Source organism: Convolutriloba macropyga, chromosome 15 (assembly GCF_964194025.1).
Source record: "Convolutriloba macropyga chromosome 15, txConMacr16.3, whole genome shotgun sequence".
NCBI classification, from domain to species: domain Eukaryota; kingdom Metazoa; phylum Xenacoelomorpha; order Acoela; family Convolutidae; genus Convolutriloba; species Convolutriloba macropyga.
Genome location: NC_134482.1, coordinates 10,406,497 through 10,420,602, shown reverse-complemented (window position 1 = coordinate 10,420,602; position 14,106 = coordinate 10,406,497). Strand labels below are relative to the sequence as shown.

Sequence of the window (14,106 nt, the reverse complement as noted above, 5' to 3'; positions counted from 1 at the left end):
TGCAATATTGCATATAACGTAGTCAGCGTGTCTGCTCCTTCATTTTTTACGATTCAGAAGAACCAATAATCCCCCAAAAACCTGCATTATTCCTAAAAAAGATACTTCATAGTTTTAGAGGGGAAAACAAACTGAATAACGCCCAAATTTTGTCATGACTAATGGGACTAGAACCAATGCACTTAAGTTAGCTGGTTTCATTGAATCAAGTAATGTGGTAATATACTCGTGCTGCCATAACTCTTTGTCTTAAGATTTTACGAATGTTACTGTTAATTAAGTTGGACTGCTCTGGTGCAAAGCTATTTAGTTTGGCTCTGGCTCCGCTTCTGTATGTGCAGAGGCAGAAAAAAATCAGAATTTTGAAAAAAAACAGACTTATGAAAAGACTAATGGTGGACCCATGAAAAGACCTTAGCTGGACTTTCTTCGTTATGAAAAAACTTAAGCTCGACCTATGGGAAGATTTTAGCTCAACTTTAACTAGGAAGCTTGACCGTGTAATTATAGTCAATATTGCCCCCCCTACTAGACTTTTAAAGTCTTTGCATAAGTCGCGGACTAGGCCTGGCAAATCGTGTGTAGCACATAATTTGAGACTTTGGCGATTTGGTGAAACTTTTGTATCTATTAATTGTAAATCGGTGGACTGTAGAAATGGGACCCAGGATGAAGTTCGCGACCCAAGACAGGTATTGGCCAGACCGACTTGGGTCGCGGACAGGGGGTGGATTAGGAGAAAAAGGAAGCCGAAAAAGAGTTAGTATGCTGATCATATTGAAAGCTTGCTTAATGGGTTCAGCTGCGATTAACGACATAATAGGTGAGCGGCGGCAGGAAACGAGAAAAAGAAGGAAAACTGAAGTGAGGCTGGTCAAATGAGGCGTGTTGCCCAGGCCTAGGTACAGACTTATGAAAAGACAGTGCTCGGCCAAAACGTACTATGAAAAGACCGTAATTTTGCAAATATTTTGTTAGTTTGTTTTAGCGACTTCTCTGTTGCTCTGTTGTTTGTATCAGTTAACTAGAAAACCAGTTTGATTCTCCGTTATTCCGTCAAAAAAGCAAGCAGTTTCTTCTATGGCTCCAGTTTAACTAGGTGAGCAGCTGCCCATATGGTATTGAATCTTGGTGTTCTTGCTTGAGTTATTGTTATTAGAATTTGGGAAGCAATTGAGCTTGATTGTCATATGTATCAATAATCGATATTTTTGATCAGTTAATTTTGCCTCTGGACAATGAAAATTGAGAAGTGTCTTCATTGAACGAGATGATCAAGAATGGTTTTACAAGTGTTGAGTTAACTTTGTCGTTTTTTTTGTATACGATTTCGGCTATGTATGTATCTCGTACTTGATATAAACTTTCACTTCGTGGTGTTTTTAAGTTTTTGTGATGCCTGGTTTTTGCGGCACATTTTTAAAACTCTGTTGCGGACACTTTAAGATCTCTTTATGAGCGCATGGTATTGATTCAGACAGCAAGCATTTGCGTACAAAAACAGTGAGCTGATCCAGCTTTTGTAAATTAGGAGATTTTTTTGTTTGTGGGAAGTTTGCTTAGTCTGCAGAGTTGTAATACTCTACCTATTGCTCTCAAAAGTAAGTTGCTGCAGTGTTGTTTCCAGTTTAGACGATGCTTAATAGCAAGGAAGTTTAGTTATTTTCTTGCCTATGCAGACTACTTTTTGTTGAGTTTAGGATTCTCTTGGATTAATTGGTAGACCGTGATCTGTACGAAAAAGCAAAATCATAAGCTCATGGCGATGTTTGGGTTTTCCTGTCGGATAGCCCACTACCACAGATGGAGTTCCGACTACTATAAAAGATTCCGGGCTGTTACGCTCCGTTGTTGGATTCCAGCTGCTTTACAAAGTTTTCTCCTGACTGTAGAGTTTACCTTCACGTATCTTAGCTACTGTTGATGCCGTTTCATACTGTATAGAAGTTTTCCATCGCGAGATGACGTATCAAGGAAAGACTCAAAGCTTATTGTAGTCAGATCTTGGCAAGATTCGAAATACCTAGCACAATAGCATCTGATAATGGTCCCAGAATTTTAATTGGTGATCTTTAGTAGTGATGTGAATCGCTGGGACATAAGAATAATGAATAACCCGTATATCATTCACAAGCCACAAAACTAGCTTAAAGAGCAGTTCAGACAGTGGAACATAGAGTGTGAGGCACTGGCAATTGTCTTGGTGGTAACGAAACAAAAAAATTCTTCTGGGAAGACAATTTACCCTTCAGAAAGAGCACACTCAACTCATATATCTCTTCGCAACATTTGAGGAGATCCCGAAGACAGCATCACCACAGCAAGAACGAACCACAAAATGGGCAAAATCTATGATGGGATTCAAGTTTGAGTTGAAGTACAAATCAGGAGATGAGCGCACCTTTCATACAACCCAAAAACTCAATTCAAACTCTTGTAGTGAGCGACACTTAAATCGCAAGAATAGATGAGGACAATGTGAAAACTAACCCACCAGTGTCAGACACCAGATTTCAGTGAGAATCACAACTGCTGAACATAGGTGCGGGAACTTCACACCAAGAATAAGCTTCTGCAGCGTCGTCAACTACAGTGTAACCAAATACTGAATCATTAAAGCCTCAACAACAATCAACAAGAAATTGAAAACAACCAGATACATTTGGAAAACCTATCCCCACAAACCTACGTAAAAATGAGGGGGATGTGATTGTTTCAAAACAACATTACAGAAATTAGAAATCATTCTTTGGTAAACTTTCAAAAAAAACCAGAAATTAACCGATGAATTCTGTTGCTATGTCAAAAAGTAGTTGCCACAAAATTAAACTTATGTCATATTGTCTTTGTTTTAAATTTTTTTGCTAATATTGTACTGGGGCGATTAATATCTTAATTGACCTGGCAATCAGATGCCAGAATTAAATCTTCCCACCTAAAAAATCTGATTCTAACATCTACCGAACTCAAACTGATGATTTCAACACCTATGAAAACTGAAGAAAACAGAAAATTGTGTCCTGGATTTGGAACTTGTAATCAAAACTTTTCACATGTAAAATAAATTTTACAGGTGAATTAGCTAATCTTAATTTTTTGTTTTCATGGACGAATCGATGAGCACTATAAAGATAAGCCAAATTTAAATTATTTCCTATTTCGAAATTTAAAATTAATTTAAAGTTCAACTGATTGAAATCGTTGACCCGATGTTATCGACCATGAAATTTTTTTTAACGAAATCGCAGAGGTCGTGGGGCTCGAATAAAAATATCCTGTGGCCAAGACGTGGGCAGAGAGATGCTAAAGCTTCCAAAATCTGGGCAGAACAGAAGCCAGACAGCCATACCTCTGTCCAGAGTGAAGTTGATGACAAATAGAGTATGCCAACACACAATTAGCGTAGACTTCTAAAAAATCATTTTGCGCTCATACGAAGACCGAAACTGATTTTTAAATGCTAACGTGTTGCATTTTGACGAACAAGCATTTGTATGGTTTTTTTAGGAGTTAGAGTTGCAATTACCGACCACTGGGAGAAACCAAAAGTGCAAAGTCAAAGCGTGGCAGCTTCTGTTGGTGACGCTACAATAATCAACGTCAAGGCTCAAAAAACTGAGCGCTTGGGTGGCAAATTTGGCAAATGTGTGAACAAATTTCCGAACTCATTTGGAATCTCAAAAACTTTCATAGAAGAGCGGCCCTATAGCCAGAGTTGGTGCAACGAACTATGCTTAGTAAAACAAGTGGCCGATCAGTGCTTGTGTGGTGAACAAAATTTTAAGCCTGCTGCATTTAATGATTCACGTTTAGAAAGTTTACCACAATGTTCACTAATGAATAACGATCATATAGAATGCCGTGAACGAATTTATAGAGCGTTCAAGGAAAAGGAATTTTCGTGTCCTTGTGAGTTACCTTGCACTTCAGTGGAACATGACATCGACGCTTCTCGATCGACTTGGCCCTCCAAAGCATATAGTTCATACTTAGCAACCAACCTGATCAAAAAAGGACATCCAAGAAGCAAAGTTCGATCCCTTTTCAAAGATCTATCCAATTATTCTCAGTCACACATCCAACAGAGCATACGAGACAACTTTGCTCGCGTTGAGATATTCTTCCAATCTTCAATGTACAAGAAGATTACCGAGAAACCAGCCTATTCGTTTTCAGATCTACTCAGCGACTTCGGGGGAAATATCAGCCTGTGGCTGGGTTGGAGCATATTTGCTTTAATTGAAGTGCTGATATTTTTACTACGGTGTATTGAAGCCTTCTACACTTCTGTTAAATCATCCAGTCCCAGGAGTGCAACCCAAGTGACCTCCGATCAGACTGACCCACCGACAGAATCTGGCAGCAAGTCTACACGCATCGTAGACAACGCTTAGGGCTAAATTTGTCTTAATGCTGTTGGGCTAATTTTTGTTAATTAATAACTGATATTCTGAATTTTTTCCTTTTGTCCTACCCCCCTCCCCCCCCCCCCCCCCCCCAGCTTAGTGGGTTCTTCTTATTTGCAACCCCCAGACGCACGTGACATATTTTTACAGCCCGGGTCGAATGTGCACCCTAAAATTCTCCCATTTTGCTGTAACCGGGTCGAGATGTCAGCGCCGTTTCAGCGCACCTTTTTGTAAGAAATGCGCTGAAATGCGCTGAAATTTCAAGATGGCGCTGAAATTTCAGCGCACTTTCAGCGCATTTCTCACATAATTTCAGTGTATTTTCATCTCATTTCTTACATAACTTTCAGCACCTTTTCAGCGCATTTCTTACAAAGTTTCAGCGCATCTTCAGCGCATTTCTTACATGATTTCAGCGCATTTTTAGCACATTTCTTACTTAAGTTTCATCACATTTTTCAGCGAATTTCTTACATAGTTTCAGCGCTTTTCATACCAAACGTTTTATTTTTATAAATTCAAATTAAATGGGAAGCATTTCAGTTCTCAATAGCGCAGTGGATTAATTGATAGATGAGACACAATAATCGGGGTTTGAGACTCGGAGCGAAAGAAAAGATCTGAACTTTTTGACATTTCAGCGGATTTCAGCGCATTTCTTACAAAGTTTTAGCACTTTTCAGCGCATGGCAGCGCATTATTATGTAAGGTTTTTGCGCGAAATTTTTTGAAAGTTGAGCGCATTTCAGCGCATTTCTTACATAATTTTTGGAAATGTTCTCGACCCGGGAAAAGTGAGGGGGTAATTTGTTCTGGGGGGGGGGGGGGTAAAATGATGTATTTAAAAGGGGGGGGGGGTAAATAATGTAAGAATACCCCCCCCCCTGCCTAAATTTGCCATGTAAAAATGGGCTGCAATGGGCTGCAATGGGAGGACTTTTGAGGAAATACCCCCACCCCAAATTAAAATTGCCACGTAAGAGTCGGCTGCAATGGGCTATAATGAGAGGACTTTGGAGGAATTACCCCAACCCCTCCTCTCCCCTCACTAAAAAAGCCAAGAAGGATTGGGCTGCAATGGGAGGACTTTGAGGAGTTAACCCTGACTAAAATTGCCAAGTAAGAGTGGGTTGCAATAAAGGATCTTTAAGGAATTACCCCTCTGACCGAAAAGGCCCTGTACAAAACTTGTCGACAGGGGGTAGAATGATGTAAGCATTGAAGCATTGGGCTTTCGGGGGGGGGGGGGGGTAAAATGATGTAAGATGAGGAGGTATTTTGTTCAAAGGGGTTGAAATGGTTTAAGAATGGGGCTGCCAAGGGAGCTAAATTGTTGTAAGAGTGAGGTTGTAATTTTTCAGAGGTTGTTAAGTTATGTAAGAATTGGGCTGCCAGGGTGATCAATTTGAGATAGAAGTAAGGGGGTAATTTGTTGAGAGGGGTTAATATGGTGTAAGAGCGGGGTTGCCATGGGGGCGAAATAGTGTAAGAGTGAGAGGGTGATTTGATCAGAGGAAGTAAAGTGATGTAAGAGTGGGGCTGGAATGGGAGAATTTTAAGGAAAATGCAGCTTAAAACAAAACTCTTGCATATTTTTGGGCTGCATTAGGCTTCCAACTGGGGTAAAATAATGTAAGAGTGAGGGCGTAAAAGACAAATTAAACCCCCCCACAATTACATCTTTTTCGCCAAGAGGGTTAAACTGATGTAAGAGTTCGGGGTAACGGAGAAATTAGCACCTCACTCATAAACCATTTTATTCTGTTGAAAGAGCCTAATGCAGCCCAAAAAGAGGTAGGAGTTTTCAGCAGCATTTTCCTAAAAATTCCTTCCAGTGCAGCCCCCGCTTACATCATTTTGGGCGGAAAAATTTGAACTGGGATAAGAATTTATTATGTAATGACAACTGATCCGTTACGTGGGTAAGGTGCATAACGTGGGTAAGGTGGGAAGTTCATAGCAATTATTGTAAACGTGTGTGTCCTTTTTTATGCAAATTTTTTGCTTGATAATTTTGCGCTTTTCTTCTAGAACATTCTTTGACTTCTCGAGTGACTTTTTCTCACTTTCGTTCTTCATTTTTGAGTGCTCTCTATTGCTATGAAGTAAAGCATATATAAAATCGGTTGTATAATAGATGAGGTAAGTGATTCGTAGCACAGTGGTTAGTGCTTCAGGCTGTGGAGCGGGCGGTCAGTGGTTCGAATCCCAGCGTGGAAAGCTTATTTTGCAACCGTAAAAAAATTTCTCGTAGTTTCATAATGATTTTACCATGTAAGGCCACGAGCTCTGTTATTTGGGTGGGGAGTGCATAACGTAATGGGGGTGCACAAACGGACAAGATCCAATATTTTTTTACATAACATCTGAAAAATCATTATATAAAAATAACATTTATTCTCTGAGAAGGGTATATTAATCAAATGCAATATACAAAACGTTATACAAAAACAACGTTCATTTTTCTGAAAACAACACCCGAGTTGAGGTGGTCGAAATTTGATTCTACAATTTTTTGTCTGGGGGTTTCTCCTCTCCCAGACATTATATACACGGTCTGGACCAAACTTTTTTATACACGGTCGCACTATTTCAATTCATAAATCTGGCATCAACGAATCATGGTAGCAAGAAGTCTGATGTGCACACCCTAATTCGAATCTTAATCGGACTCAACCGAATCCTAGTCCCACAAAATCTTCCTAAATCGCCATAATTCGGTTAAAAAATCGAGCAAAATCGAATCATAGTATGATTAAATCACTCTCATCATCGCATTATTTCCCAAAATGGGCTTCATTTATTAGAAAACTTTGTTTATTAGAAATCTTCATGAAGCGCTATCAGAAAGCTTCATTTTTTAAGAGAAGGCCGTTTTGCTCAATGGGATTAGGTCATAATTAAGGCTACAAAGAGAACAACAAACATGCGAAAGCTGACAAAATTGAACCATTTCGATTTTCGCCATAAAAATTATTATTCGAGTACGTACTTCAGATTAATCAAGATTTTGTCTTTGAAACAAATTTTTTTGAGCTTTAATTCATTATCGCATTTTTCACAATTGGGAGCGATGACACTTCAACCTGGCAGTTATGCTCTAAGTGATCTAATTTTTGTCTAAACAGTTTCGAGTAGTCGCACTGGATCATGGTCGCGAACTTTTGAATTGTCACACAGAGTCGAAACATGAACGCACTTTTTCGAATTACTTCGCATTAATTCGCATTAATTCGCTTAAGTTCGAATCATGGGCAAACTTCTGTTTGGATCGTCTGATCATGGCCAATTTTGGTCTGGATCACCCAATTCATACTTCCACCACCTCACCCCAGCTACCTTATACCAATGATTCTGCTACTTCCAAGGTTAACAACAACTTCTGTGAGAGTACCACCGCAGTTATCAACCTAAGTCCGTCTGGCACCACAGTGTACGGTATTAGATGTCTTCCCGGGTCGAGGGGTCAGCAGCTGTAAGCGGATATTTTTTTAAGAAATGCGCTGAATGTGCTGAAATTATGTAAGGTTCGTGCTGATGGCGCTAAAAAAGGTGCTAAAAAGGCGCTAAAAAATTGATAAAAAGGTGCTGAATCCGCTGAAATAAAATATTTAAGCACATTTCAGCGTATCTCTTGCATAAAATCAGCATTTGATTCAGCGCCTTTCTTACATAATTTTACGTGCAATTTTGTTGATCAACATTGCTTATAACGTAGTCAGCATGTAGGCTCCTTCAACTTTTGCACTTATGAAGAGCCACTAATCAATCAAAACTATGCGTGGTTTTTTTAAAACGAAAATTCGTTTTTTTGAAAAACAGACCGAGCAAAAAGCGTCACACTTTCATCATATGTACAAGAAGGAAGATAATTATACTTAAGCTAACTGGTTTCATTCAATCAAGTAATTTGGTTTTATACCTCAGCTGCAATAACTGCTTTATCTTAAGTTTTGAAAAAATTCTTAAGTCATTTGGCAGATATCCAACTGTTTTTAAGTTGAACTGCCCTAGTGCAATGCTTTTTAGTCTTGCACAGTTGCTTCTTCTGATTGTACCGCAGGAAAAACAACTCAAAAAGTTTCAATTTGTGCAAGGAAACCGTTGAAAATGCATAAGATAATTGCTGATATTGTGTAACATAGGTCCTGAAAGTTATGTAAAAAATGCGCCCATAGCCGCTGAAAAATTATATTTTCAGCAGTTAGATCTTACATAGTTATCCGCTTAATGTGCTGAAAAGTGCTGAAATTATGTAAGAAAGTGCTGAAAAATCAGCAGATTAAGCGGATTAATGTGTAAGATTTACCCGCTGAAAATTTTTTTTTCAGCGGTTGTCAGCTCGTTTCTTACATAAACTTTGACGAATTCCTCGACCCGGGTTATCAGAGTCAGTTTTGATTGATCTTGAACTCAATAGACGTGAGGCAAGTCATTTCAAACATAGATTCATTGGAAGTTGCTCTGCTTCCTGGTCATTGAAGATTTAAGTTCCGAAGAGTGTCGTTTGGTCAAAATTGTAGTCCAATAGGTTTCGATCAATGTAATTTTCGGTTAACTTTTAGTTTTTCTTTTCTAAGGCAGAAAAATTAACACCAAGGTGATAATTTCAATGAGCGCTTCGTCTGGTTTAAGTGCTCAAACCCAGGTATCACCCTAGATAAGAATTGGCCAATTTTCTGACATTTATCTATAGTACATGAGGTACTTAAGTTTTTCCAGTACAATTATGAGCAAAAGCAGTTGGAAGAGAACACCAAAAAAATCAACAAAACAAAGAACACAAAAAATTTGCTTAAGAAACAACAAAATAATTCTTTTTCGCCACACTTGGCCCGCACGACTTGATGGTGTGATTTCTTTTAAATGTTACGACCCTTCTTTTTTCCAGCAATTGTTTCAAACGATACATTTACAAATATGTTTTATACGTCTATGTTTCGGTATATGTTACATATCAGGGTCCAAAGTTCTGTTTTTGCATTGAATGATTAAGCAAAGTAAAATTCTGGGAGAAACAAAGATTTCTACAAATTGTTTTCACAAATGTCTTACTGCTTTATAGATCATTTTCTAATCACCGCTCCAGTAGGGCATCAAAAAATAGTTTCTGACGACTATGTGAAAAAAATTCACCCGAAAATTTTTTTGAATGCACCGTAAACTCGTAAATTTGTGTCGGCCACACAATTGTTTGGGGTATAAACGAAGCATGAGAGAATGACCAATTACACGAAAAACCTCAATGTTTTCCTTCTGGTTCCCAAGAGAAAAACGCGTTAAGAATCCCAAATTTTAGTGCAATAAATCCATTTTCTCGTGCAGGATCACACGAAAACCTTATGAGAAGACAACCGAAAGCACTAAAAAATAAGAATTTATTTTAAAATTATGCGATTTTTTTGTGTATTTCCACCTGAGAAAATTGCTTTTCTTTTATTATCTTAAAGTCACAATTTTTACAGGCAAGTTTGTTCGAGCAACAAACCACAAGAATGAGGACAAGAGAATGAGGACAAGAGAATGAGCACGACTGATTTTTCAGTTAACTGAGCATTTTCTTGTGTGTTACTTTTTCCTGAATAAATTATGTGGCATTACACGAAATTTTGTTTGGTTCACACGAAAAACCTATAGAGTGCTGGGGCGACTTGTTGATGGAAAAATTATTGAACATCATCTGCTTTGTTTTGATTTAAATTCCTGTACACATGGACACATGCGTTTTTGATTTTCACCTTTGACCTGTTTAGTGATCTTGACCACCATATGAAAGAGGTAAATTTTTTTCATGCTATAATAAAGTTTGGGTTCATATATTTCGTTTACTATAAAGTTTAGGTTCACTATATTATTGGGTTCATAAGCCCTAAAACCTAATATGTAGAATATTGTTGGCGCCATTTCAAATCAGCAACAAGAGCCATCAGACAACAAGAAATAGTCTATCAAACTGAAAATCTTAGAAATTGTCAAAACTCAAAAATGGTAAAAACTGAAAATTTTTTCAAGTTGGGACCGAAATTTTGTACATCCCCCCAATTTGTGGAAGTGAAAACCAGAGCAACCCGTGGTTATGGCACACGTTTAGGGTTACCTCTAAGCTACTCATGGACCCAACAGAAGTTATCGCATCAGATCAACAAGTGTGGCTATTAGCACTTATATGGTGCAAAATAGGCTTTTTTGAAATTTTGTTATTTATTGTTAAATTTCTTAAGTTGTTTATTTTATGATATTTTTAGGCGATCGTTAAAGGTGAAATATCGTACATTTGGGGGCGTTTAGAGCCACTTAATAACCATCCGTGCTTCTGTCAATGAAAGTAAATAATTCAGTAGTTTGACATTTACTAAGTAAACATTGAGTTAAGTCAATTTGTTGATTAACCAATCAACAGATTGTTAGTCAAATTGCAACCGAGTGAAGAACCAGGCAGATTTTTGTTTTCGACTTTATTAACCACTTGGCTAAATGTATATTTTGTACTAGTTTCATGTAAAAGATTGTATAATGTTGCATTTGAATGTGCTTAATTTATAGTATGTCGTAAATTCGTGCTTTTAAATTCATTTTTTTAATTGCCCTTTTTCAAAGTTATCAGCGCGTAAAATTCCATTTGTACTGTGACAAGGCCAGTTTAACAAGAGTTAGTTTTGATCTACCAACTTCTGTGTTATGAACCAAGCACGCTACCACTGCGCGATTTTGCTATTTAATTTCGGCTATACCTAAACTTAATATTTGCGGAGGCTATACCTAATCTTAGTACGTTTGGGCGGCTATACCTAATCTAAATGCCTTGCGGTGGCTATACCTAATCCTATTACATTGCTGCGGCTATACCTAATCTTAATACGTTGCAGCGGCTATACATAATCCTAATTCGTTGAGGCGGCTACACCTAATCTTAATACGTTGCGGGGGCTCTACCTAATCTTAACACGTTGCGGGGGTTATTTCTAATCTTAGTACATGGAAGCTATATATAATCTTAATAAATCTGCGCGGCTCTAGATTTATACCCTATTGTGATATCCCTGACTGTCGAGATGCAATTCGTGCCACAAATCCACTTAGAATTAGTTGAATGGATTCGAGGTGCGAATCCAAGTTTTACTAAGTTCTGGGATTACTATTTTAAGATTTACTTAGCAATCGTGCTGCGATTGCAGACAAAATTAGTGAAGGTGGAATTCCTCCTCAAATCCGATAGGATCGCGATTAGTGCAAAACAGAGTAGATTGAATGCAACTGAATTCAGTAATAAGATTCTAGAGAATGAATAGATAATCAAAAGTGGGAGATATGAACAAAACTGAAAAGTTGACTTATTAGTCGGCGGTAAATTAAATATATGTGAAATATGACTTTTAGTCTGACAAGGGCAAAGATAAATTAATATAGTACTAAGTAATGACACTTGAACTTAATATGGTACAACCGTACCACATATCCTCTGCTCGAGAGAAAATTTTTTAAACTGCAACAGTGTAAAAATTTTGAATGATATTAACATATGTACTGGTTAGTATAAATAGTAACTGCAAATAAATGATGACATGGCAATGGAAATGAGAAGCTTAAATTTAGATAATAAATTCAATGGAAACTCTCAACATTTACTTTAAAGCACAAACAGAAAACATAAACTGAGGCACAATCGAAGTGCGAATCCAAGAAAGTAATAACATTTAGAATATTGATACACATGCAGCATCAAATGTAACTGAAGAACTTGAGACACAAACGCAAATTAAAAGTGAACATTAATGCAAAATGAGCGCATAAGTGATAAGAGTCCATATTGAAATTAAGAATGAAGGATTATTGAATTTAGAATCAACACAAGCAACAATTTAACAAATTGAACATAATTGTTTGAAGTTTAAATTTGATTCTCCGCGTCAAAGACGCTCATACTTATTTCCTTGTATATTCCTCATAGTCATAGCTTTCCGGTGACCATGTTCCAACAGGAGGGGGTGCTGGAGGACTCACTACATGAAGCTCATAATAGGTCGCCGGTGCAGGAGGTTGAGCCGCCTCTTTTTGAAGTACTGTCGTGATTACTGGATTTTCAGGCTTTTGCTTCTTATGTGCAGGAGCGGCAGAGTCATCGCTAACTGAGCACACAGAACTTTCTCAAAACCGAAATAGTCGGGGGCGCGTCGGGTTCGTTTGTTTCGGGACGTTGAAGGTGAAGCGGCGGAAGATGTTGCTGAAGACGCAGCAACAGAAGAAGCATTCGATGTATTAAGAGTTGTAGAAGTAGTTCTAGAACGTTTGCCTCCTACTTGGGGCTTTTTTTGGTTTTCGAGACGCCATCGCTTTTGAAATATTGCTATTTGCGGACGAGACTCCCGAGGCCGCGTCTGATTGGGTCGGGCGGTGGCGAATTTTGATTTGCCCACGAAATTTCTTTTTATGCTCTTTGGTGTGCTGCGAAATCTTTTCCTCCGTGGTTTTTTCATAGGGGAGAGGGCGGCGCTTTGCATACTCCCAAAGATCTGTGTTGCGTTCTGCGCGAGTTCCAAATTTGGCGATATCACTATTTCGTACGCAAACTTCGGGTACGCCAGGTTCTTTAATGACTGTGGTAGTATCAAATGTTCGTACTACTGTACTACCCGGTGCGAGAGTCTCCCATAATCACCGAAGGTCCCGTTTTGATCGCTTCGTTACTTTGCGGGCTAATTTGAGATCAAGTGACTTTTCTGTCCGAGGAATGGGGTTGTTTAATTTAGGATGCACAATAAAACGGGAAATGGACTTATTGTGATCCCCATTGTATCGGCGTCCCGCATCCACTTGCGCTTTCTGCATTGCCTCTTCAATGAGGATATCATTACGATCGCCTGTGACCCAACCGTTTTCGTCAAGGTAGTCTTCTACTGGGACGGTATCAGCATCTAAATAGTGATGAAAAATATCTTCATATGAAAGATTAGATGACTTTGGGACTGTACTTATATTACTTAGTGGCGTGTTTGGCTTTCTTCCAAAATGTGCTTGGAAAGGTGTTACGTTTGTTGTCTTTTGTTTGCAAATACGTAATTGATAGACTACTGACTTTATTGCTTCTTTAATTGTGAATGATTGGTTTCTATTATCTAATTTCATGCAGCTTAAGCGTCTTTTAATTGTTTGTATCAAACGCTCTACTAATCCTATAGCTCTATGGTCATTGGCAGGGGCAGTGAGTATGTTAATGTTATGTTGTTTACAGAAAGTTTTTACTTTGTTACCAATTAAACAACGGGTTTGATCTAGTCTAAAATTTTGGGGTACTCCATTCATGTGAATGTAGTCATCTAAAAATTTAAGAACATTTGGTCCATTAGCTTTTTCAAATACTTCTACAGTGGGAAATTTGGAAAAACGATCAATACATGCAAGAAAATAAATATCTTGATCTTTTTCATTTGTAACGGGTCCTCCAAAATCTATCTGTATTTCTTCATTAGGTTCTTTACATGTCTGCAATGGTTTCCATTTAGACGCCGGAACAACGGTCTTAAGGTTCTTACCGATATCAGTACAAGGTTTGCACTGAGCCACCTTGTTGAGAATTTCTCGGTGCATATACGGCCAGAACGCATTCTGCCCGAGTGTTATCATGCCCCAACTACCAGGGTGTGTTAGGTGAAGGCTTTCCAAAACTGCGTCCTGAACAGAATGGGGAATTGCCACCCGT

The 14,106-nt window shown here is 38.3% G+C and overlaps 1 protein-coding gene across 1 annotated transcript in view; it reads left to right on the top strand.

Moving 5' to 3' along the window:
* The window catches only part of LOC142354080 (uncharacterized), a 69,760-nt gene extending 65,305 nt beyond the window's left edge, over window positions 1-4,455 (top strand). The window contains exon 5 of the mRNA XM_075406355.1: window positions 3,508-4,455. Coding sequence (XP_075262470.1) covers window positions 3,508-4,394 — 887 coding nt within the window. The 3' untranslated portion in view covers window positions 4,395-4,455. The remainder of the gene's footprint in view (window positions 1-3,507) is intronic.
* Window positions 4,456-14,106: the final 9,651 nt, after the last annotated feature.